The sequence below is a fragment of the Passer montanus genome, unplaced genomic scaffold (assembly GCF_014805655.1).
Source record: "Passer montanus isolate IOZ18808 unplaced genomic scaffold, ASM1480565v1 scaffold19, whole genome shotgun sequence".
Classification (NCBI taxonomy): domain Eukaryota; kingdom Metazoa; phylum Chordata; class Aves; order Passeriformes; family Passeridae; genus Passer; species Passer montanus.
In genome coordinates, this window is record NW_024366480.1 from 9,619,736 (window position 1) to 9,646,992 (window position 27,257).

Genomic DNA, 27,257 nt, shown 5'->3' on the forward strand with positions numbered 1-27,257 from the left:
TTATGATTTTCTTTTCAGTGATTCAACTGAGTAATATAAATTATTAAACTGCTTAAATTCCAAGATACATCTATCTCATTAATGTGACACCTTCCAAAATGTTCACTGCCATCCCACACTTGATTAAATCAACTCATTTAGGAGGGCCTTCCCCTGAAGTCACTCAGTTTCTTTTTTTTATCCCAGCTTGCAGTCCACAGCCTCCTCTGCATGCCCACACCTTCTTTGGGTAGCCTGGTGCTCCCCTCTGCCTTTCTGTAGATCCCATGTACCTCACACAAGATGACCTTAAAGACATTCTTGCTAAGCAGCCCCATCTGTGTAGGAATCAAGTTCAGTGACATGTGGGAATCGTTTATGTGGAAATGCTTGAATCCTTTCTGTGGCAGGAAAAGCAAGGACGTCCGCTTCTCACATGCTGATGCTTTCAGAACAGTGGAGTTTTATGCTTTCTTGCAAAATTGAAGATCCAATAAATGATTCTGTTAACATGGTTTAGTATTGACCACAGGTTGAAACTACAGTCATTTATATCACATTAAGGGCTTACAGTTCCTCTGATGGTAAAAGAAGTAGCAGTTCAGTTTCTTTTCCAGCTTTTTTGCTCACAGCTGGGTTGTCTAAGGAATATTGTGTTATTTTGGTTGTTTTTTTCCTATATTCACTTACATGTGTGGTGGTTCTAAAAGCAAGTAAGTAATAAGTCTTCCTACTGCTGCAACTATCTTATCTTTGAAGGTAAAGGTTGCAGATCTTTTTTAAGGGGAAAGACAGATTTTATAGTGAACTTATTAGTACAAACTCAGTCATGTTATGATATGTTGAATGCAGTAGCTAAGTGACTACAGAGGCAATTTAACTAAGTGTGAAAAGAGACAGTCTCTTTCTATTGTTCTGCTAGTAAAATTGAATCAAGAAGCTTTTCTCAGATAATTCCTAAACCAAACTGTTTATTACAGGAGTTTTTTGAAATGGGAAGTCCAGAAACCTGGGCCTCGTGGTTTTAACAGACTTAGATGTGTAACAAATCATATCTGTGTTACTCTGTCACAGCTATGGAATAAAAAATTTCTGTTTAGAGGTAAAGAAGCAGCTCTAGGTGGTGATATCTTGACAGAATCACACTTTTACCGTGGCAGTGTCAGCAGGATGGTGTGACTGTGATTCCCAGGGCACACAAACTATGAGGCAGTATGAAGACAATCCAGCCCTCTTGAGAGAATCTAGTGTAGCTATCAGCAGCAGGGGTTGGAAGTCTGTGCTGAGGTCTGGAATGCTACAGCTAGAAAAGTGTAACATGCCCACTCTTCTCTATTTCCTGGTACTGGCTGGGAGTGTCAAAATACTGAAAAGAGGCTATTTGTACCACATTTATGAGCCAAGTATAATGAAGAAGCACCTGAATCCCCACAGGAACTTACTCTTGTGAGCTTAGCGGTGCATGCTTGAGAGGTCCCAATAATTAATGCAATGTATTCAGCCGGATGGGAGTTATGAGACTTGCATCCCCTTAGGTGTAATAATTCTGACTAATTAAATTTTCTTGCTGTCAGTATTTCAATTTTTGAAGCGTTTCATTTGTGTCCCCTCTAGAATTGAAAAGTCAATAAATGATCAAATTTGTGTTTACAGACACAATACTGTTAAAAGGAGGTACAAAGCAAGGAGTGCTCTGAAACAAAAATGGGGTTTAGGTTAGAGTTAAGGCTTCCTGTTGGTAAATACATCTCTGGGACTAGAGGATATCTCTGTGCAGTAGTGTTTATACTGTACCAGATGAAACATTTAAAAGTTGGATGTTGAAAAAGCAGCCCCCAAAGTAGCTAATGGACATTCTGGCCTGGCCACAAGAGCAGCTGCCATAGCTGCCACAGGAGCTGTACTGTTTCCTTGCCTGTTCTCTATCTCAGTTTGGCAGTTTAAAAAAGTGTTGTACAATAAATACTCCGGGGACTTCCACATGATTGCTAAAAAACCTAAACTGCATTTAGTTTGTTTATAAAAAGTCCTGGGGCCCTGCTCTGCAGAGCAAGGGTCATGGAAACACATGTTTATGGCTTCACAAATGCTCTATACTCCTTGAATTGAGAAGTTTATTTGATTTAATCAGCATCCACAGGGATCCTGTAATTGCATAATAGGTAATTTATTATGGAAGTAAAAGTATTTTTCTAACTGTAGCCTATGTAGCTTGGGTTTGTAGCTTTAGACTAATCCACATAGTAAAAAAGAGCTTTGAGAAGCAGTCTGACTGAAGTAATGGTGTTCTGTGATGAGCGTGGACTTGTATGGGTTTTTAATCATCAGAAAGTGTTAAAACAACAAGCACATTATCACCATGTTGGATGTGAAAACTGTTCACTGTTTTCCTGCCTTCTGCAATTGGAAGTGCTCAATGTGAGAAAATAGAAAGCCAGCCTAGATGATCCAGTTAGAGGGCAGTGAATATGAGTAGGGAATCCAAAGTTTGCTTTTGACATACACTGGAACATGGCCTTCCATCTACTCAGCAAAGGAACATGGCCTTTCATCCTGGATATTGAACTAAAAACAGATAAGTTTGGTTTTTTTTTAAAAAAGACAGTGAAATCAAACCAAGAGCTGTTTAACTGTCACCATTTTTGCTGACATAACCATAAAGTGCGTCATGAAACGAGGCAATTATTGCACAGCCATATCATTGATAATTCTGGCTGTCCTGAAAAAACTGAAATCCAACATGTATCTGTTCTGAAAAAGCTTCTGGGACTCCATATTATGGTTGTTCTTGATGATCCCATTTGCCAGCTTGTCTTAAACTGAGGGGAGCGGTTGAAGAACTCCAACTCCCAACAGACTTTTGCAGTTTTAGAGGCAAAACTTGGGAAATCAGTTTGGTATTTCCTGAGGCTCAGAATGCTGAATTTTTCTTTCCAACATCCGATGACCTCAGTAACACCAGAAGTAGGTTGATCTGCATTTCCTGCGAATGTTCGTGACGTCTTCATTTTCTTGCTGAACTTGGAATTCTTATTTTCATATCTAAATAAAAGCTAAAACCAAGGAACGTTAATTTCTTTGGCAACTCATGGACACTGAAGCTTTTAGCTATGCTTAAACTGTAGAAGCCTCAGTCCATGGAAACTTTGGACACCATCTCCTTCTCAGCTTCAGTTATATCCTGGTCCATTGAAATATCCTCTTCCCTAGTGCTTCTCCCTGGGTGTTCTGTGCAATACATGTCAGGACTAGATTTTTAATGCTTAACTCTCAAGGCAAAATGTAGCCTAAATGTTCTTTAGATTAATGAAGCAAGATTAAATAGCCTGGTAAAGCTAAAAAATTGCAGTCCTAGTCATGACATAAAATCCAAAAATCTATTTTGTGGAGATTTTGAGGTGTGAATTTGGGCATTTGGCACCTGAGGTTAGGAAGGCAGGTAGGGATGAGAGACAGAAAAGTATATCAAGTCCCACCTTTCACTGGGATGTTTTGTGTGGTTTCCTTACTTCTGTGTCCTCCTTTTTATTTTATTGTTTGAAGGTATTGTGTGTTTTCCTCCAATTTATACTTTAAAATATTTTGGTTATTTTCATTTTCCCCACAAAAACATTTTCTGCTTGTTTGAAGAATATTTTATTACTTTCTTTTGCGACTTTTCAGATTTTTATTTCCTGTTTCTGCCTATGTATAGTTCATAGCAATCAGCAATTTCAAGCTGTAATAAGTATATGAATCCTGTTTTCATGTTTAACATAGTATTCAAAGGCTGATTTATACTGATAGCCTTCCAGGAAATAATTTATTTATTTTGAAGTGATTACTATATACTTTTTAAGTGAGTGTGTGTGTTTTAATGTGTATTGTCTACAGCAAGCTGAAGAAATAAGGGTTTCCTTCACACAGATCTATGTTTAGTAAGTGTGCCATTTCAAAACCTTTAAATGTCCATCAATCTCACTCATTCTCTCTCTTTGGGATATGGATGCTATTGAAGGTTTCACTGTTCACTGGTTAAGCTCAAGGCACAGAGCACTAGAACCAGACCAGGAGAAGCAGGACTGGACCCAAAAGGACTAGATGAAGAACATGTTAATCTAGTATTTGTGGCACAAGCAAAAATGATCATAACTTTTGCCCTTTGTTTAACTTTCTCACTGAAACAGCTCTGGTGGAAGTTAGGGGAGAAAGCGTTGCTGTGCCTACTGTCAGCATTCTTTCTGAGTATTTAATGTTTCCTTGGGATAGGAGCTCAGATATGAGCAGCAGTGATGAACAGACAGAATGTCTCTGTGCTGCATGGCTTGAAATGTGGTGACTCCAGGTTTGGGCTGCCATCTCCCCATTATTTTGCATAAGGAGCTAATAATTTATATTTTGAAAGCTGTATAGGTGAATGCTGAAAATAAGAAAGCAATTAAAATTCTACTATGCCCCATGTAAATATATATGTTGCTAGTGAAATAGCTGGGTAAGTCCAAAAGAAATGTAGATTTCCCAGAACAGCCCTCTGTATTTATTACATTTTTTGTTGTCTGTAAAATAGAGATTCTTTAGGTTTGTTTGTTTGTTTTCCTGAGCATTCACAACAATATTAATGCTGTGATGTAAGAGAAGAAAGCTGGCAACAAACTTAGAGGTGGAATGAAGGAGTGAAGCCATCTACAGAGAATTTTGTTCTTTTGGGAATCCACATAATGGTACAGAAGAATTTGGTTAAGTAGGCTGGGAGTTCATCTGTTCCTACTGCAATCTTATCTGTCAGTGTGGAATTTTTCCTGCCAAAGGTCACCAATACATATAAAACTGCTATTCTGATGAAAAATACTAATAATCTCTCCTTTTTTAATCTCTCTTTTTTAATTTCACACACAGAGATATGGTTTGGCCAGAACTAGTGTTAGCTAATACAAGTCTAAATTACTGCCAAAAAAGCTATTCTATATTACACCAAATGAGAACCTGGCTCAAAATTCTTACTTTTTTTTTTTTTTTTTAATATGCCCCTACATTTGCATGAATGACTAATTTTCCCATAAATTGTATCTTTGTGTGGGCCTCTTGCAAATCCTGCAGATTCTCACTGTGGGTTGATGATTTGGTCTGCATCACTCAATAGTTGTGTATATCTTCTGGTCTCCAAGATACGATGGAGACTTGATGGTGAAAACCACTGCCAAATCCTAACAAACTACTCAAGTAGGACAGGCCTTTCCACATTCCCTTCTTTTATTTTTTCCATTGTGTGGTTCTAAGTGACTGGTCTCATTACCCCTGCTAAATTGTTGTAGATCACTGAAGATTTCACATTTTCACCTTTTCTTTCACCATCAATTCATCTCCACATTTCTCATTCTCTCCCCAAGCCTCTTCTTAGTCTACTTTTTCTCTCCCAAACTGCCCTTTAGTCACCAATGAGTTATCTGTCCATTCATTTCAACCCTTGTTGACCTGTTCCAGATCACTCCTACTTGCCTAATTCTAGGTTTTGCATTTAGAGAAAGGGTTGATGAAAAATGGGTTTGGAAAGTGACATCTATTGAGCAATATCAACCCAGGGATTACAATTTTTGAGCTTATAACTGAAACCTTTGAGGCAAAGAGGAATTTAAAAGATATTAGACAGCAAGATGCTTATCTTGCTAAGAATGCTGAACTAATCAAACCAAATATCATGTGTAATTCTGCAAGCGGCCTGTTGTGCGGCCTTTCCCAGAGACCACCTTTAACAACCTTTTATTTTGAGACAATTCTGAAGTAGAAGCCATCAATGTACATCTCTAGCTTTAGTACATCTTTCTTATGTCTCATTACTTGGCATAGTCAAAGATTGTAAGAAGAACTTCATTGTTAAATAATATATGCGTGGGTTTTAATTTCAAATTCCTTTGTGTGTGTGTGTCTCTCTCTCTGTGTTTTTGCATTCTATTTTTCTTTCCTTCCTTCTCCTTTAGGCTGTAAGAGAAAAATTAGAGCCAGATGATGCTTTGATGTATGAAGAAGATCTGGATGACGATGACTGTGGAGAAGCAGAATTTGAGGAGACCATGAAATTAAAACTGCTGCGTAGAATTGCCTTCCTAGCATCCAAACTGAGGGAGTTTATTGGCAATATGATAATCACCACTGGAAAAGTTGTTGTTACAATTTTACTTGGTTCAGCAGGTTGGTGTATTTGAAAAATTTCCTCAGGAGCCCATTAGATTCTACATTTAACAAATGAGTTTTCAGCACTTTGGCACCTGCGGGAGTAACAATGGAAATTTTTAAGGGAAAAGAAATTGCTGCTGATTTTATTAAATTAACTCTTTGGCAAGTATTGGAATACGCTGAGTTGCTTAATTTTTTTGTGCTGATACTGTGTGGCCCTGTCATGCTGTTTATGATTTTCACAGTTGTTCTTATAACCAAAGGGCGAATAGGGGGCATATTATAAATTACTATGCCCTATGTAAAATTATAAATTTTATAATTTATTTTTATAAATATATTATAAATTACTATATATATAGTGTGTCTGTGTGTGTGTGTATGTGTATATATACACACATATATATTTACATTAAAGTGAATTCATAGATTTGGTCTCATCACTTCTAAGTGTAAAAAGGAACTGTATTTACACAGCCTTTAAAAAGAAGTTATTTGTTTGACCCTGTAGTGTGTAAAAAGAGTGATAAGCAGACTTACTGTTGTTTTTTTATTTAGTTGGTCAGAGTAGTTGTTTTGATGCTTTATAGCCTACCTTTTTGTAGGACTTTTGATTTAATACCACATAATCAGCTACAGCCAGAACAGAAGTGTACAAAATTACTATAGGTTGTAACTACTGAATTCAAAATTAGATAATGGAATTGTAGATTAGCATTTATCTGCCAACTCATGTTTGAATGGAGTGATACATATAAACATTACAACTTAACACATAAGTTGTCAGTATATGAAGTATAGAACAACAGTACAAAAAAGGTTGATACTGAATGATGAGATTGGAGGTGTGGTTGTTTTAGTATGGCAGGTTTTTTCATTAAGGCAAGAGTGCTAAACAGCCTTACATGTAGCCAAATGGAAAATCACCATTCAGAAGAAAATGCCCCCTGCCACTGCTGAACAATCCTTCTGCTTCCCCTTGAACATGGATGTTCACCTATGTAGAGCAGCATCAGGCTTTTTGATTTTGTTTACTTGTTTGTTTTTTTTAATGGCATCTCTCTTTCCTGGTGTCAGCACAATAGGTGAAAGCTTAAAATATGATGAATAAGATGTGATGGTGAAGCTCGGGCACATGAGTGTGGGTGTTAGTCCTCACAGCGCCTGGACCCAGCTCAGCTCAGGACCATCCCTGGGAGTGCTGCTCCCAAAAGACACATTAAACCAGCACCTGGTGAGGGGCAGGGCTAGCAGGCAGCCTGGAGCTATGGGCCACCAGGAGCCTGCAGGCTGGTCCTCAGGAAGGTGACTCCTAGACATCTACCAGTTAAAAAGCCTAAAACTAAATTTAGGCAGGGACCCCCGTCACTGTTGCTTCAGAGAATCCACTGGGATGCTGTGCTGACTGCAAGCTCTTACATCATTTTCTCATAGTTGCCACTCTTAGACATGAATATCTTGCCTGCTTCCTAACTTATTTTTTCAGACTCCCAGCAGAGCACTGAGTCCCCTTCCCCAGTTGGACATTTTCTGAAGTGGCATACTCAGCTACATGTGCAAAAGCAAAAACACTATGCATGCGTGACAGCAGAGTCTTTTTAATATGTAAATTACGCATTTCTAGGAGTTAACAATTTTTTTAAAATCAAACATTTACTGATTATTCCATAGATTTTATATAAATCTCTTCATTTCAATATAAATTTCTTCATTTTTTTTTGAATCAGGGTCTGTTTTGTTTGACTACGTCAAGGTATTTCAATATCTGTTTGAGAAGGCTTTTCACTGTTCATCCTTCATGCCACTTTAGCACCTTGTACTCAAAGTTGTACACTGGTGCTCTCAGGCACTATTAGCTGCCCTTGCAGCCACTCCACAGTTTTTCTCCATGTTTTATGAAGCATTTTTACACAGGGAAAATTCCATCTCAGAGGAAAGTCTGGAGAGTGATTGTGTTCTAAGTGCTGAGATATGACATAAGTGAATTGAACAAATAAAAAAAAATCCTTCCCTTCTAGTCTCAAAGTTAATACCAGTATTTAAAGATAATTGTAAAAATCAGCAGAAAACTAATTGGGTCAAATTTTTTAATACACATCTTGTCAAATTTAAGGTTTAACAAATGCTGATATTTCCCATACCTCTCCAACACTCCATGGTTTTGTTTTTACAGGTATGATGGTGCCATCATTGACCTCAGCTGTGTATTTCTTTGTGTTTTTGGGCCTGTGCACATGGTGGTCCTGTTGCCAAGCATTTGATCCGCTGATATTCAGCTGTCTGTGTGTGTTAATGGCTATATTCAGTGCGGGACACTTGATTGGACTTTATCTGTACCAGCTGCAGTTCTTTCAGGAGGTTGTTCCGCCAAAAGATTTCTATGCCAGGTGAGAAAAATTCCTTTCCTGTTTAATTGTGGGCATGCAATGCAATGCTCTGTTGTCACATGTTGATGCAAATGATCTTCCACAGAATGCTTTAACAAATTTTACACATACCTTCTTGTTCAGTCATGGAAGAGTCAAATATTTTCAGATGGAATGCTTTTGAATGATAGTGTTGAAACTCCAGACTGGATAATTGCAGACAGAGAACTGGAGCAGGTTAGGAGGGGAAGGTTACTTTTGGTTATTTTGCTCAGAGTGTTCATCAGATGTGAGTGTGAATGATTGGGCTAATGCAGGAAATAAAGGGAATTGATGGCAACATTGATATAAGGGCAAGTGTACAAATGCACGTTTGGTTTTTTTGTAGAAGAAAATAAATTCTCTGGTGTCTAATGTCATAGTGTCTTAACTGGAGCAAAATGCTTTTGTGGTGCCACTCTTGTGTGCAGAGGCTGAGCACTGCTGGGGTCCTTCATGTACTGTGCATATTAGGCTGATTCTCTCTGGTCACATAGAATCACATAGAACATGCTGATCTTCAAACCAACAGCTACTTACCTTAAGTAAAAAAGCAGCATTTCTAGTTACTTCTGCAGTAAATATTGACTGGCTGTGATTTCACTGACCCTTTAATTTTCTACACACTATAACCTAGAATAAGATGCAGTAATGGATGTATTTTGCTCATTACTATTCTTTTTTCTCTGGAATATGATGACAAATTTGCTTTTATGGTATGTATTTTGAATGCTGTAGTAATCCTTACATTAAGCTAAATGTGAACATTAACTTTATTTCTAGTAAACCTATTGTTCCTTTTATTATAAGCTGAAGATGAAAGGAAATTAGAGGTACTGTGGAGAATCAATTAATTATTTATCTCTCAATACACTATTAAAAGGAGTAAAATTGAGCTGTCTAGCTACAGTAGCTGTTACTTTAGTACTTATTTTGACATTTAATTTAATACAGGTTAATAGATGTGTGTTTTATGATGTTCTAATTCGTGACTTGTGGAGTCTGATTGGGAGAGCATAACATTACCAGAAAAATCAGAAAAACCTGTTTAGCTTAGGTTCTTTTGTGCCACCTAGAGGTCGAGGTAGGAGAATAGATGATTTCTAATGCCAAGAAGCTGAAATGCTCTCAACTTCCCTAAACCTTTTTTATTACTTCCTCCATGTATTAAGAAAATAAAAAGAGAGTGGCTTCAGCCATTTGGCTTTGAGGATATCTACTCACAGATAGCAATAACATGTTCTCAAGGAGAAGAAATATGTTCTCCATACAATTTAGCTACAGTATGTGAAATTTTCTTCATATGCATAATTTCTGAAATCCCTTTTTTCTTTTTAGTATTTTTTCTATTAATTTTTAATTAATTTATTTTTCTTTGTTTCAATTATTTAGTCTCAAGATAATTGCCTGCATTTAGTAATTTCTTTTATTGTAAATAACATGATTCTTCATTTTATGACAAAATTTTGTTCAGTAAAAATATGGCACTTTAACTTACTCATTAATTTTTGAAATGAAAAATCAAGCTACGAGAAAGTTGCCTCTGCCTTGGTGTAGAAAAGTGAAGCACCTTCAGAGTTTGGGTTAAAAAATGTCCCAGCATTGGACTTCAGAGTATGTACTGATATTTTTGTAAACAAAAAAATGATGCTACCTTCCTGCAGACTTTCTCTTGAACTGGTACTGTTGAGTACTCTGCCTTTTTCACATGAAATCATGTGAGGGACTGATGTTCCAAATTATGTGGGAAATTATGTTTGAATATACGCAACAACCTATGCACAATGTACACACAATGGCAGCAGAAGGAGCAGCATTCCTTGTGTCTTTATTTGAAGCTCTTTCTATTGTGCATCTACTTTGATCTGCTTTCAGGGAAATGTCTTTGAAGAGCATCAAGACAGGTGGTATCAGAGCTTGGAAGTGAAAACCTTAGTGTGAGAAAAGGCCACTGATGATTTTTAATGATTGAGTCGGGCTGATATATAAGCAGTGGCTAGAGGAGGAAAAATGAGAGACAGGTATTGGAATGCTGCAGAAAAAATATTTTAGCATTTTGCATCCTAGAAGAAAATCAATAGCTTGCTATTTTATGTACAATCTTGGTTTGAAGATGTGCTAAATATGCAGAGTTCCCATTAATACTAGTACATGACTTCCATGGGCAAATTATATGCCAAGAAAAGAATTTGATTCCCCAAATTCTTTCTACAAGAAGGACATTGAGGTGCTGGAGAATGCCCGGAGAAGGGCAACAAAACTGGTGAAAGATCTGGAGCTGAAGTCTTATAAGGAATATCTGAGGGAACTGGAATTGTTCTGGAGAAGACACAGGGAGAAGCCTGGAGAAGAGAAGGCTCAGAGGTGACCTTGTTGCTCTCAGAAAGCAAGTTGTAGCAAGGCAGGGGATGGTCTCTTCTCCTGAGTAAAAAGCATCAGGAAAAGAGGAAATGGCCTCGAGTGTCACCAGGGGAGGTTTAGATTGGATATTAGGAGAACTTCCTGCACAAGAAGAACTGTCTGCCATTCGAAGAGTCTGCTCAGGAAAGGGGTTGAGTCACCATCCCTGGAGATACTTAGATCTGTAAACATGGGCACTTAGGGACATGGTTTAGTGATGGATTTGGCAGTGTTTGTTTAGTAATTGAACTCAATGATCTTAGAGGTCTTTTCCAACTTAAATTATTCTGTGATTCCATGTGAAAGAAGGACTTCTATTTATCTGTAAATTTTTGAGGGCCCAATCCCCAGAATAAGCTCTCCTGAATTTCAAGGGCAGATGTGAAAACCGCTCCTGTTGTGGACTTTTTTTTTCCTCAGCAGAATGTAAGTCTGGTGTTTTAAAAAGCTCCTTTCTGTATTTGAGTTCTCAAGTTTACAAGAAATGTCCAAGTGGTTTCTCTGATCAATAAAAAAGTGTGTTTTTTTCTGAATAGCAATGCATTCAGCTTGTCAGGTTATCAATTGATTTCAGACTAAATAAAGTTAAACTACACCCAAACAAACCAGAAAATTCTCAAGTTAACAGTATTATTCAGCTAAGATTTGCATCATCCTTAAGCTTCAAGAACCCTTCAACTCAGAATTCACCATTTGTGATTGTAAGTGACTGAATAATGTCACCAGAGGAAAGCAGTTTTCTTGGGAGGGATAACCTGATATCTGGTGAATTTACTCATTTTGCCCTGAAACCTTAGGGGATTGTGCAAACAAATTGCTTCCCCCCAAAAATAGGATATTTTGATAACATAGCCCTACATACTTGCCATAGTGATATTACTGAACAAGGAAGTGTTGTTGTCCTGCGAAGTTTCACATCTGCTGCTGTGGCTGCTGGATCTGTGATGTGCAGGTAGAAGTGGCATAAACACAAACATGCTGGAATGCCATGGAGTGAGCACTGGGACCTGCAGATTGAAAAATGCAGTGTACTGAAAAGTCTGAATATGACTGGTATATCAGGGGTAGGCACACTGCCAACAAATCAAAATTGCAAACAGATGCAATATCTCAAATATTGCAATATGCAAATATTGCAAAGATGGGAAAAAATAGCAAGAAGTATCAATTTAAAGCAAAATTCAGAAAGTATCATGTTTCCAGCATAAAATTATTTTCACCCAAATTAGTAAAAACAAATCAATGAGCTAAAATGACTTTAGAAATTAGGTACACAGTGTCACAGGCTGAAAAAATACACAGTAATATGTTCACCATTTTTCAGATTGCTGCCTCCCTTCTTCCTGATATTGTTTATTTTGGCAAAAGAATGTAATTGGGGAAATGATAAGGCCTTGCCGACATGAAGAAATAGGATCAGTGCAGTGGTATGAGCTTTGTCCTGAGTCAGTAGAGTTATTCCTGTCCAAAACTGTGCTTATAAGCATATTCATTTAGAGATCCAGCAATCCAATGTAAATTAAAATGTATGTGCTTTCCTGTAGTTTAGCTCTGTCTTGCTTGTAGTTTTTCAGGCAAGTAATGTTCCAAATAGTTTAAATACAGCTGGTTTTATCTATAGAAGGCATCTCCCTTACAAAATGAGGCAAACCTAGGAGTCCAGGTAGTGTCATGCACTTCACAGTGGTACCTTATTTCACACCTTCTTAAGTGAATCGGAATTTGGAATTACACAGCTGATTGCTGACTGCTTTGCTGCAGTATGAGTTGGGAAGTTTGTTCAAGAGGAAATTTTCAACTGAAAGATGTCTATAAATCTATTTAAGTAGGACTTTTTAAATAGGTTTTACAGTGACTGATAATAAACTTACTAAAATTACTCTTTTACTTTTGGAGAAAAGATATCTGCTACAGATGGTATCTTTAGGATATTCAGTTTGTTTTCAGATTAATCTGAGAAGAGTCCAGTCCAAAATCCTTCCTTTGGACTTCCCTGGAAGCTTTGACACAGATTTGGATTTTGTACTCCAAATACTCTGTTCAACCAGGGTTATGAATGCTTAAACACTGTCTCAAAAATGTTCCTGGAGTTGTCAGATGAGGGTCAGATCAGATCCAGCTGTAATATTTTTTCCTAAGTTAGACACTACACTTGTGAATAAAATCCCCATTAGGAGAGCAGATATTGCCAAAATAGTGAGATGTAGCTGATTGATTACCTCTGCAGGGCAAGGCACTGATCTCCTGTTCTGCTGCTGCTTTTGTAGCTCCACTGGAGCCAAGAACTGGGCAGCATGTTTCACCTGAGCTGCAGCCACTGCTAATGCTTGCTGCAGACCCTCTTTGGCACCTGTCTCAAAGGTGACTCACCTCTGAGAGGCAGAATTTTCTTAACCTTGTAGGAAACTGAGGTTTTTGGGGTTGCCTTTTGACTTGGTCACAAGCCAGTGTTTGAAAAGATGGAGTATTTAAAGCTCATTTATGTATCCTCTACTGAGCTGCCCTTTGGCTGCAGTAGCTTTCATGCCTTCTGCCTGGTATTTTTAGGCACTTCTCACCATGGTACTGCAGTATCACTGCCAGGACAGAGGCCAGACCCTTGGATACTTGCCATGTAAAGACACTGCACTGCACTTGTCTGTTTCCATCATCCTCTGTCAGCAAAAGGACACTTGGCAGTTGCAGAACATGCTCCAAAACATACCAGGCCAGCCACCATGTTGATTACCATGACCAGATTTAATTAGGGAACCACAATTTCTCCCAGGGGAAGAGACGTTAGGTATTTGACCTTATTCTTACATAAGTTTGCAGCTGAGTTTCATACTAGATCTATAATGTATCACATTTTAAGGTGTGTAATTCTGCTTAGACTGTTTTAGCCTATAGGCTTTCTCAGAACTTCAGCTTCTTTACATTTGTTTAAAAAATCTTTTGGGAAGGAAGTGAATTATTCTGTCGCCAGCTTAGAAGACCAAGTTCACTCTCCTGTTGACAAAAGACAATAATGATCCTTGCTATTATAATCTCTTTCTAAACAGTGAGGTGGCCTTATTTGGGTAATTATTCTGTCGCCAGCTTAGAAGAGCAAGTTCACCTCTCCTGTTGACAAAAGACAATAAACATCCTTGCTATTATAATCTCTTTCTAAACAGTGAGGTGGCCTTATTTGGGCTCCCTTTGTCATGAAAGGTTAGATGAGGAAAAGACAAGAGAGGACATAGCAAGTAGCAATTTGCCTGGAGAGCAATCCTTCCCATCCCCATGGCATATCTGTCAGCACTCACCATGACCACCCTGCTGCATCAAGTGCCAAATCTAGCCTTGGAATAAGCAGGCACAACTTAATTTATGTTACTGACATTGCACCCATGTGATTTACACCTCTCTGTCTTCCACTGGGCTTGAAAGGGGTGTAAACGGAGACACGTGCTAAGACCTTTTAAAAACAGTGGTTTTCTGCATGTGGAACAGACTGGTTTCCCAATTGTGTTGTGCTACATTGGTGAGCCTGCCACTAGTGAGACCCCTGGCAGCCTGGAGAGGCTGGCCCTGGTCACAGCAGGTTCCCATTTGTGGGAAGAGGAGAACCTTAATACTCCCAACAACAACTACACTGCATCTGAAAATCGAGTGTAAGCTGCAAACATAAAAATCAGCCATTGTCGTGTGACATAATCTTGGTGAACTGCCTCTTCCTCAATATCTCCTGCATGCCAATCGCTCTGTGTTGCACAGAGGCTCCTCTTTCTTGGATGCGTTGAACTACTGAGGTGAGAGAGACAGAGAGAATTGATGAAGGCTTTAAAGCTGCTGATATTCTGTGACAGACTTGCCTGCTGATTCTGACTCACCTGCATTGGGTGTGCAATTGGTCTGATGACGTAGCCATCCCACTTTTGCACACCCTCAGGTAGCTGACTCTCCTGTGACCAGCACACCTCCCTGCTAGCAGAAGCTGTGCTCGTGGGTGGGGTGAGACAGGTCACTGCACCCCCCACACACCATGGGCTTGCAAGAGTCCAATCCCAGCACTGACCCCTGAACAGACTCCCTGCCCCTCACAGCCCATCCTGGGTGGGCATGAAAAAGGTGACTGCAAAGAAGTGATGCCTTAAATTCCTCTTCGTATTTTCTGGAAAACATGGATCTGCATTCTCTGGTCATTGTTCAAGTGCCTGAAAACAATGACAGAAAAGAGACTAATGCCCTCTCCTCCTACCGGGTTTGTATTCCTATTATTCTGTGGTGTTAGGAGATGTGGATTGTAATTAACAAACTTCTCTTGGATTTACAAACTTGTTTTCTTGAGGTCTGCTCAAGAACAATGATCTTTATACTCTGGCATCACCAGAAATTGTGAAGAAGAATATTTAACATTCTGTGTTTTCAGCTCAATGTATCAACATTGACAAATGAATCATCCCACGTTCCTTGAAGGTAAAAAAGGCAGTCCTGAGTAACCTCAGTCGAGCACACACTGGGGAGTTAGTCCTTGTCCATGCAGGGGCAGTCTACACCGGTTTCTCTAAACACTCATAAGAGTGGAAGTGCTTAATCTCTTGTTTATGCTCATTTAGCTGACGTTTGGAACTTGCTGATAAAAGCTGAGCCAATCATATTCAATTTATAACCAATTTAAAATCAGCTGTTATACCACTTTCGTTTTGAAACTGGGCAATTTCCAAACATTTCCTGGGCATTATTGTTCATTATCCCATTATCTTCTTTTTCATATCCTGCTATTTTACTTTCTTTTATGTTTAAAGCCAAATGGGAATCATAGCTTTTATTTCTGCCTTAGTGCGCTGGCTGCTAAAAAGGAATATTTTCTTTGCTTATACTTTCTACTGCGGAATCTCTTGATGAAGGTATCCATCACTCTTGTGGCTTTTTTCAACCTGTTTCACTGCCAGCTGAGTAAGTGGAAAATCTCTTTATCCTCTGCATGCATCACTGAACCTAGCAGGCTGCCCCAATGTGACTGAAAAGTATCATCACTCCTTTTTCAGAGGTGGAAAAATTCCCTAGCAGAGAAGTTAGATGAATCACATAACCCTCCCAAGATAGCCAGAACTTGGAATAAAGCACAAAGCTTTTGGCTGCAGTGTGAATCCTAGATCACAGACCAAGTTACCTCAAAGTTAATATAGTATGAAGCTACACTTTAAAACAATTTCTGTTCTCCTGTACATGTCGCTCCAAGGGGTAGTAAGCTCTAAAGCAGTTGCATGGTAAATTGTTGTACCAGGTCACTTGCATACTCTGGTCAGCACCACCCCACTGAACGCTAATGTTACTGGGGTTGTCTGAGCACTGTCTCCTCCTATGTGACTTCTGCCAAAGTTTTACCTGAGTTCTGTTCTTCTCCCAGCACCTGGGCTTAGGACAACAAGACTCTAAGGGGTAGCAGTAAAGCTCTTAAGGATTTGCCTGGTAAATTGTTGTACCAGGTCACTTTCATGCTCTGGTCAGCACCACCGCACTGAGTGCTAATGTTACTGGGGTTATCTGAGCACTGTCTCCTCCTAAGTGACTTCTGCCGAAGTTTTACCTGAGTTCTGTTCTTCTCCCAGCACCTGGGCTTAGGACAACAAGGCTGTCCATGGTCTGCACTGCTGGTTGAGTTTTAGGAGCAGACTGTCCCCCCTTCTGCCTGTGAGAGACTTTCTGAGGTGGGGCTCTTGGCTCCTTTCCTTTCAGCAACTAACTCACTTTGAAAAACCAATACCCTCAGTCAGTAATTTGCACAGAAAGCCTTCATTAACCATGTCATTTTTAGGCTATGTAATTTTTGAGCTGTGCCTTCTCTTCTGTGCTCGAGTGTCCAAGTTCACCCTCTCAAAGGGGGAAGCCTTTGTGTCCATGGATGTTTCTGAACAAGCATTTGGCTCTCCTGTGCTTTCAACATGACTCCTTAGAAGCCTGGGCCTGTTTTCTCATTACCTTCACCTCTGAGTAGATAGTCCAACTGAACATTAAATATTTTTAATTTTTTCCATGCAGCTTGGGTGTTGTCCATACTTAGGTGGTGCTGTTCAGTATTAGTTGCTTTTCACGCCCCTTCATGGTCACAGGGCATATGTGTGTACATGAGGAAGATGAGCAACTGGCAAATCACTGCTGCCAACCAGCCTTCCCTGCTGGGGTGACTGTTCTCTCTCCATCCTCTCATCCCAGCAAGGCTGCCTCCATCCTTCAGCTACAAACCCTGAGTTGCCTCTGGTTTGTAGCTGAAACTATTTGGAAAAAAAACAAAACAAAACCAAAAAACTCTGTTGCATTTAAAATAGTTTGATTTTAGTGACAGAAAAAACTATTTTCCTAATTTTATTTGAGAACAAACTCTATTTGCCTAACCTGAACATGAGCCAGGCTGCTGCTATCAAAGCAGTGACAATGCTGGCCCTGGTGAGGAATAATCATGTTGATGGAGTCGCCCTAGCCAAGTTATCAGGCAGGAGTCCTAAAGCAATTTCTTCTGCACCTTTATCCCCATTTCACCACCTTCTTGCTGTCCTATCTGGCAGTCCTCCCTGTGCCAGATGCTCAGGTGTCTGATTGGAATGAAAAGCTACTGGAATCACTGCTTCAATACATTTCTTCATCAGATGACAGCCTCTGGATGTCCCAGCAGAGGCCCCCAAAGGCAACATGCTGCTTTTCTAGCTTTCACTGATGTGCTGAAAGGAGCAACCTCAATATTCATGCTCACTAGAAACTCAGAGCAAAGTGGAGCTGTGTCATGGACAATGGAAAGATTTGGGGATGCAGAGAAGAAACCCGTTGATAGGATAAATCTTCTTCATTTAAGGCTTTTGAAGCTGGGTTTTGTCTCAGTAAACAAGGGATTAATAAACCCACACCTATTTTTAGTGATAACTGTAGTCTGTGACCTAATTATTGCTTCTAAAGCAATGAAAGCTTTTTGAAATAGGGAATCGGTACAAAGCTAAATTATTGGAGGAAATGTGATATGACCCACACCTATTTTTAGTGATAACTGTGGTCTGTGACCTAATTTTATTGCTTCTAAAGCAATGAAAGCTTTTTGAAATAGGGAATCGGTACAAAGCTAAATTATTGGAGGAAATGTGATATAGAGCTCACAAATCTTTATGTTCAGACTTAAATTCCTCTTAGGGAAGCTGTTTTATTTCAGATGTGAAGTATTTTAATGTCTGAAGTTTGGTCATTTTTAATAGATGCCCATTTCTGAACAGCTTCCAGTCACATAGTCTTAGAGAAAATTTGATTATCTGGTTACTTCAAAACAAAAACCAGTTTATAGAGTAGATATTATTTATCATCTTCATTTAAAGTCGTTAATGAACTTGAAAGCAAAATTATTCTATTGTAGCTATTCATATGGTCCTTTTTTTCTCCTTGAATTAAGATTTGTGTTGTATTTACAGGTTTTGCAAGTGTTTATGTAACTCACCACCCCTAAAGATATGTTTTCTCTACAGCTTCCTGATTAATGGTTTGTAATTTCTCTCTATCCTCATATGGATGATATTAGCACACAAGTTTTAAACTACTCACTTTTTCATCCTCGTAATTTCTCTCTATCCTCATTATATGGATGATATTAGCACACAAGTTTTAAACTACTCACTTTTTCATGATGTTTCTCATGCAGTAGATGTGCATTTGAAATTAGTTTTCCTTTAAAAGAAAAGTCACTGATGTTCGAAGAGGGTGGGAGATACACAAGGGCTGGTTTTGTCGTTGCCAGAAAAGCTTTGATCCAATAGAAGCTATGGAAACCAAAAACCAAAACTTGGTAGAAAAAAAAGGACATAAGACATCTGCTAAAGAGCTATAGAAATATGATGACATTAAAACAAGAGTTAGAACGATCTACTTACCTACCAAGTCTACAATCACTATGTGTATGCCTGTATTATAGCGTTGGGATAGCAACATGCTGAAGAAAAACAATTCCAGTCTCAGTGTACATTTACAGATATTTTAAAAAAATGTTTTGAACTGTTAAGCTGAAATTTATCATAATGCTCCTCAACCCAAAGAGTCAGCTATTTGTATGGTCATTAATATGGCACAGTTCCATCTATCCAGTTCTGAGTTATCCAAGTCTGAACCAAAGCAGGGTCTAGGGTTTTTTAGAGCTAAAAATACTTGCAATGTTCTTTAAAGCTTGTATCACTCCAATATGGATACATTTAATGACTTTAGTCCAACTGTGAACTGAGGTTTGTATCTCCCTACACAGTTGTCCTGTTGAGCTGAAGAGGAGGCATGAAGAATCATCTCCTTCTCTGTGGATTTTTATAACATGATTTGGAAAGACAAATGCCAATTTCCATTTTTTTTTTTCCTTTAAAAAGCCATGTGAAACCAAATGCCTTCTGCTCTCATTAACCCTAATTCTTGGGGATGCCTAATGCATTTCAGCCATCTTTTCCACCTCTTTCCTCCCAGTGCTCTGCTATTTCTGTAAAAATGTGGTGTCAGTTCAGTGTACCCTGGAGCAGTAGCCCCAGTATGGTCTGAATTCCCAGCCAATAACCTGGGGAGTAATGACCTTCTGCAAGGCAAGGATGGGTCTGAAGGTACCACAGAGCTGGCTGAGCGTTTTCCAACAGCATGTGTTGCTTTGGGCACATAGCCCAAAGAGGAGGAATGGAGTGGCTCATAGCATTCTCTTGGAAGAGGCATTATGGATATAAGTTTATGGATCTTAACTTCTGTGTAGCTCTGTCATCCAAGTATGGAAAACTCAACAGGATGGCTTGTGTATGAAAAGGGAACTCCTGACTTTTAGGAGGACTGCGTAGGAATTATGTTTTCTCTATGCTAATTTATTTTCCAGTTCCTTCCATTCCATTCTCTCTCTTAGCCACAGAACATTTTCAGGCCTGACAACAGTATGCACCTCTTTTAAGAAAATGTTTGATAAGAGGTTCACTCTTCAAGCAGTGTTTAGAGTTTGGGACATAGCCCTTTCCGTATTTCAAATACTCTTCTTCATGAAATTCAGTATTCAGGGCTTGTACTGTGAAATACAGAGTTTTGACTTTTCTCCCTGTATTTCAGTCATTTATGTCCCAGCAAATAATATTTCTACTGCAACCACCACCACCTTCTCAAAATATATTATTTTCCCTGTTTTTACAGAATTTGTTGCTCTGTTTCCTCCCTTATTCTCCTTCTCTTTGCTTACTCTACTCTTCTTCCCTTTTCTTCTCTCATTTGGTCACTTTTAGCATCTCGATTTTAGGGCTCAGCAATTCAAATGTCACTTTTGATATTCAATTCTCCTCTTACTCCAGACTTGCAGACACCACTCTCATCTCCTTTCTTTTGAGGAGAGTGAAATAAATATGCAGTAGAAAATATCCAGATTAAATAAAGTTTCAGACAGTTCATAAAATCCAACACAAATTCAGAAGTCCTACAAAGATGGATTGCCCAAATCCAACCCAGCACACTAAAATGTCCTGATGCCATTGCTGGGAATAACCATGCAGTAGGTACTGGCCACAGAAAAAAAAGCATCCTGTTAAGTGCTAAATCAGAAAATGCAGCTCCTAGAGTGTTTTGATGCAGACATTTTCAAGTTGTAATCATGCAAACTCTGAGATAGCATAAAAAATGCCCTCCTGCTCTGTTGAGTAGTGAAAAGTACTATGTAAAGCAGTACACAGAGTTTGTAGGAAGCTGCAGCAACTGGAAACCTCATCTAGATAAAATTGTTACAGAAGCTAAAACTCTTAGAAAAAGGGTGAGAGACAGCAGAAGATTTTCTATCAATTGAAGTCAAGATTGGATGACATTGTAGACTATAAACTCTTATTCAGCCACAAGATTGTTGTTTAATAGAAGAATTATTGGGTGTCTTACATTTTAATAATAATAAGAATTATTACTTCCTTTCCTGACCTTGAAAGTTACAAGGCAAATACTTGTCTGATGTCAACTCCTAAAACATGAGCACATGTAGTATTTGCACTTATAAATATTTTTTAAAAAAAAAATATTCCAAATAATTTTAGTGAATGTAAAATTCACAGATCTAAAAGATATGTAATGACTGCTTTGGCAATTCTGTATATGAAATGTATTTTTGTTTACATAACTATTTTTGTTCATATTCAGTATCATGAGTAATTATGCCAATTCTTGTAATATATTAATGAAATAATTAAGTAATGCATGCAACAGAAGTTTTAGCAATGCAAAGTTTTAGCAACTTTGGCAGTTCCTTAGGTGAAATATCTGTGAGTGCAACAGGAATTTCTTTTTCTATTTTCAAGTAAAATTGAAAATCATCTTCTGAATTTTAATATTAGACTTATATAGAAGGTGGGAATTTTGTATGGTCACAGTTTACAGCTTTGTCAGGAAGTCATGAAAGATGAAGGTGCATCTGCTAGGAGGATGATGATTTACAGATTCAGTAGGAATCTTTTCCAAGAAAACAAGCTTTTAAAATAGTAACTGGACAAAAAGATGTCACCTTCATTTTAAGAACTCTTTTTCACCGTGTTATCTCAGAGATTTTCAGTCAGATGTTAAAGTTCCTCTTGGCCTTTTATAATTTGTATAACTTTTTCCAATCTATTTCTGCTATGCGTTTTTCAGAATACCAGTGAGGACTGTGAAAAAACCAGCTTTAGTTTTTTGCAGGAGTAGAAATACTAATCTACTCACATCTTGCAAACTTCCATTTTATGTGACATTGCATGCAGTCTTTTGAAAACCCAAATATATCCATTAATAAATAATTCTGTCATTATTTTTGTTTATATTTTGTATCGAGGCACACGTACTTGACTTGTTTGGTAGTGGGTTTCTCCCACTCATTCTGACCCTACTGATGGCATACATTCATGCTGGGTAGGATGAAGTCATACCAAGATCAGAGTTCTTTATATTCTGTATCGAGGCACACGTACTTGGCTTGTTTGGTAGTGGGTTTCTCCCACTTAGGACTCATTCTGACCCTACTGATGGCATACATTCATGCTGGGTAGGATGAAGTCACACCAAGATCAGAGTTGGACTCAAACACAGCTGGTTGGGATCAATACTGAATGTAAAGGCATCTTTGCAGAATGAAGTATGCAGAACTGAATAATGCCCTAATTTATATTGCTTATACATTTTATGGCAGCCATCCCTGTGTAATTAGAAGCTTTCTGTAAGGGAAGATGACTCTATTCCTCTGAAAAATGTTCTGCACCAGCAATCCTCATTGAGGATAATGATGAAGTATAACTATTGAGTAGCAACTTGTAGCATTATTGGAGGCCAGAACAGACAGAACAAGCATTCCCAAGACAGCAGTGAATTTTGAATGTGGTAAACAGAAAAAGTTGTGTTGAGTACATTGTGACTAACAAGTCTCAAAGTGCAAGGAGAAATCAGAAATGAGGAGCAGTTCCTCTACATCCATGCTTTATGAGACAAAGCAAAATACATTGAATAAATTGAAGTTAAATACATTAAACTCCATTGCTGGCCATGTGGCAACTTAGAGGGAAAAGATGTGCTGTAACTTATTAATGTTACTAATGTTAAGTTATTATTGTTAAAACTTGCTGAATGCAGGACCAGAAGGGAGCAGAATTAAGTCCAATACTATAATGTATGAATAAGTTGGAGCCAGCAAATGAAACTAAGAGAATGAGACTATAACTGAAACATGATAAAATGTTCTAGCCATTAGGATTATGTGGAATGTTTTCTTTTCAGTGGAGATAAAAGTAAAACATAAGTTGATCTGGCTTTCTAGCTATAGTATATTATAAAACATACTAGAGCAATGGAATATGTGATATGAAGATCATGTCTGCTTGGCAGAAGGTTGTGAGAGCCTTCAGGAACTTTCCCTCATTTCTGTAGGAAATACTCATCACTAACTGTCCATGGAAAGACTTTGCATTTCATTAAGAACTGGATTTCACCCTGATTCTGATGCTTATGTGACAGAAATAGGGTGAATCATACTGTGCTTGCAAAGAAAAGCTTAAAATGAACCACAGGTGAAGAACTGGGTCATTAAACAGAGGTAAAAGATGAAACTAACAGGAAGTCAGCAACTGATAGGAGCTCAACAACCCTGATCACTGATGAGCAAAAATGGTAAGTCAGTAGGAGAGAGGAAAGCAGACAAACAAGATGTTCGACTATGCTGATAGAAATATGAACAGAATACAATCCAGCATGCATTTCACCCAGTTGGAGCCAAACTGTAACATCAGCTCCAAATGTTCTTGGAAGTTTGAGTCTGAGTCAGCTCCAAACACAGCTCATTCAGCTCCTTTAAATTACAGCAATTTACTTTGTATGCAGGATTTTTTAAATGGTTTTTTTTCCCCAACCTTGTATCCACCCAACAGCTCTGAAAGGTCTTAAAGTACATACCTTTGGCCTCTGTTGACAATCAGAATGAGACGTGAGTGCTGATCGATTGGTTAATAAAATGCTGTGGAGCTCTTCTGTGAGTTAATGGTATTATACCCATGCAGCAAATCCCCAGTTAAGAGCAGGTGTGACATTTGCACTTTGCAGCATCCAAAGGCAGATTTCAGGCAGCACATCTCTGTTGAATATTGTACTTAATCTTTGTATTCATTCAGCTTTTCACGTTGGATCTTACTAGGTTAAGGAAGAACTAAGTTTTTAGACACTCTTAAAAATTAAATCCCCCAGCAGATAATCTTGCATGTTTTGGCTTTGGGTTTGTTTTTTTATTAATGTGTTTGGTTTACCCTTTCAGAGGAACAGTAGTTTGGAATTTATTGTTCTACCAATAAGAAGATCTTCTAAGTTGTCTCTTAGACCTTGTTTTGGTAAAAAATGAAAACTCTCACAGACATTATGGTAGAAAAAGCTTTTGTCAATAGACAAAATGTTTGTAACGAATACTAACAAGTGCTGCTGCTCATGCCCTAACTTTGGAACTCTACGAGCTATTTTATAATGAAAGAGCTATATTGTTTCCTATTAATTTTGTTTCAGTATTTAACACATCTATGAGGCATCCAACATCTTGTGTTAAATTGAAAATGTTGGGAATTTTTTTTAATACTAAGTAGCTTTTTTGCCAACATATGTCTTTACTTGACAGAAATACTGTGTGATCCCAGTTTTTCTAGAAACATCAAATATCTCATATAATTGATAATAATACTTCTGATTAATTTTTCTTCTCTTTCTTCCCTCAATTATTTGATTATCTGAAACAATTGATTATCTTTTGGAATATTTTTATATTTTGTTCACAAAAGCTATGAGTTCATTAGGGCCCTGTATGTTTCTAAACATTGGCATTATTAGATAACAATTTATTAATAGTATTAGCTTTTTAAAAGAAAAGACCAGTAAACTGTTCAGTGTGCCAAGAAGATATACTTTACAGCTGTGTCCTGGCAGGGTGACTGAAATGGTGTTACACATCAGTTTGCTAAATCTCTCTGAAATGTCGTGTTGCTGTGATTTGCCAAATGGACTTGCAGCCAGATTTTCTCTTCCCACTTTCTGTAGCTCTGGATCTACGGGCAGCAGATCATTGCAAGTTTTCTCGTTGGACATCGTAGATGTAATGTTATTATACTCCCATTTTTTTTCATGTTGAAAAGCAATTGTAAAAACCCACTTCTTTTGACTAAATATGTGAAATGAAAATACTCACTGCATTTTAGATGTGATGGCAGGTGCTATTTTTGAACAGACCAATTGGTATTAAACAAAAGCAAAAGTTGCCCTCCGAAATATTTTTAAACATTTTTTAAGATTTGGTGTTTATTATCTAATGTGGTTGCTTTGGTTTTTTTATATTCACAGGTTGTTTGGTGTCACTTCTCTCACTCAGACCAACTGCTCAAGCACTTGGATGATCATCAAAAATCAAGAGTTACATTGGTATCACCACGCTAACCCAATCTTACTGCTGGTGATGTACTACACCCTCGCCACTCTCATTCGTCTCTGGCTGCAAGAGCCCATTGAAAGGGTAACTTCCTCCTCTCTTCCCTTCCCTAATGACTGGGAGACTGGCCAGTGCAGATGCTCACTAACAGAGGTGCAAAACTTAGGAAAATTAAGGGAAATAGCAAGTGCAAGGTGGTACTTTGAATTCAGTCTTTTCACTAAGTTTATCCAAGAGTCTGATCTAACATGGATATTATTCTTAAAATCACCAGGTCAATTATGCAGGGAATGTAATGGCAGAGCATTAATGCATTGATTTGGAAAGCAGGTATTGATATGCAGTAGTGGCTGGACTTGGTTGGTTCAGTGATCTTAAAGGTCTTTCCCAACCTAAATGATTCTGAGTCTGTGATTCAAGTTTAGGTGCTATCAAGTGAAATGCCAGCACCTAAGGCTTCTCTGCCAGAACAGAGCTAGAATTTTGGCACAGGATACAGTAAGACAAAAGACATATCTGTAATTTTATCACAGATATAGAAAAAAATTCTTAAAACCTTTCCTCTTGTGTGCCTGAGTGAAAATCCCAGCTTTCGTTTAAGAGCAAGAGAACAAGAAGAAAAAAAAGTAAACCTTTACTTCTTCCAATTTCAGAAGAAAATGGGTATATGGGAACCCAGAGGTATCTTAAAAGCTTAGAAACTGAAAGTATAAAAATGATGATCCTAGGCATTACTTATATTAATTTCCTGATCCTCAGAGGCCTGATGGGAGTTTTCAAGTTGAGGTTTAGTAGTGCTCTAAACCACAATGAAAATACTCATGACTCTGCTGTGAATTAGTGGAGTTTGTAGATGCAAGTAAAAATGCTGAAGGTTTTCTTATTTTAAGGGTGTTTCTTCATATAACGGATAATGTAACTGTTTAACATTTAAAAAGGCAATCAAAATACATCACCTCTGAATTGAGATGTCTGGTATTTGGGGATTACATATACAGAGCTTCAAAAGGTGACCGATGCCAGAGCCATCACCCTGAGCTATTAAAATATTGTGTCTGAAGTTTCCAGAAATCTTAATACTATCTTTTCTGAAGTCATATCATTGTGGTCCAGTACCCTCTAGCATTGGGTATTTTTAGGGTCTTTTATTTTTTCTGCAGCTGCAGCTTCTGGAGACTAGATTTTTCTTTATTTTATTTTTTTTTAATGAAACATTAGATTTCCAGATAATAATATGATTTTATCACTGGGGCTATAACTAAAACTTCACATCTCACAAACTGCTTGGTAAAACCATGAGAACTACCCTCAGAGGAGTAACCACATGTGAAATGCAGTTAGTGTGAGCTGTGTGATCTCAGCAAGTCTGGGAACTGATTTCCAGTACCTGTGTTGTTTTCATCCAACAGTCACCATCTAAAAGTTTGGTGTTGGACCTTAGTTGCTGCACTTTTTCAGTGGAGAGAAGTGGGTCTCTCTCTCTAGGAGAGAGTGAGTACTGCAATTTCCTACAGGGACTTGAGAGGAACTATAGTGGCTTTGCCTGCAGTTCTTTTTTTTAGACTGCTTGTGGTGTCTGAGATAGATATTCCCATAAAACACTAAAACCAGTCTCTGAGAACTGCCAACAAGTGAAATTAGAGAAGCTTTCCAGGCAGTTGAGCTAGAGTAAGTATTAAAAGACATTAATTCAAGAAACACTGATGTCAAATTCATGGCTACAGGAAAGGCAATACCAAGTCTTGGCACTCCCAAGGGAACTTCAGATGCCAGGGAAATGATGCTTCCCTCCGAAGATAAATGGATGCTTTGAAAAGAGAACACTGTAAAGGAAGGAGTATCCATGCATTAATGCTTATTTTTGATGCACAGGATGTTAGTGGTGCAAGTGTTTGTCATTAGAAAGAGATGCTGAGATTTGCAAAATTTACTGTATTTTCTGTATTTTGCACACACCCTCCTTATGTTTTTGTTTTCTGGTGGTTTTTGGGGGTTTTGGGGGGTTTTTTTTGGCCTATATGCATTTTGGTTTTGTTTAGTGGTGTCATAGATCAGGATTTAAAATTTCTCTTACTAGCTTTTCTCTGGTAGACTGGATTCTCAGTTTTTTAAATCCAGAAGAATTCTAGGTTTCAGTGAAATGCTTTTAAACTTGTATAATTGTGGTGCATTTGATTCATTATGGAACTAATTATATAACCTGCCTTTTCTGTCCCCAGTGATTTCAAAGTTACTCTGTATTTAGGATCTCACTACTAACCTACCTGAAGTTTAATAAATGGCAAAGACAAAATGCCATGAGGTGTTTGGTGTAAATAAGTTGTTTTATATATGCTGCTGTCTATACTAAGAAGTGGCTCATCCTAGGAATATTGTTCAAATGAAGCAAAATAAAAGTTTTTTGAACAAAAACTTCGTTTTGA

The 27,257-nt window shown here is 38.1% G+C and overlaps 1 protein-coding gene across 1 annotated transcript in view; it reads left to right on the top strand.

The window, feature by feature from the left end:
* The window catches only part of PIEZO2 (piezo type mechanosensitive ion channel component 2), a 287,457-nt gene that overhangs the window by 162,328 nt on the left and 97,872 nt on the right, over window positions 1–27,257 (top strand). The window contains exons 6-8 of the mRNA XM_039706337.1: window positions 5,934–6,144; window positions 8,303–8,516; window positions 24,750–24,918. Of these exons, the coding sequence (XP_039562271.1) occupies window positions 5,934–6,144; window positions 8,303–8,516; window positions 24,750–24,918 (594 nt within the window). The remainder of the gene's footprint in view (window positions 1–5,933; window positions 6,145–8,302; window positions 8,517–24,749; window positions 24,919–27,257) is intronic.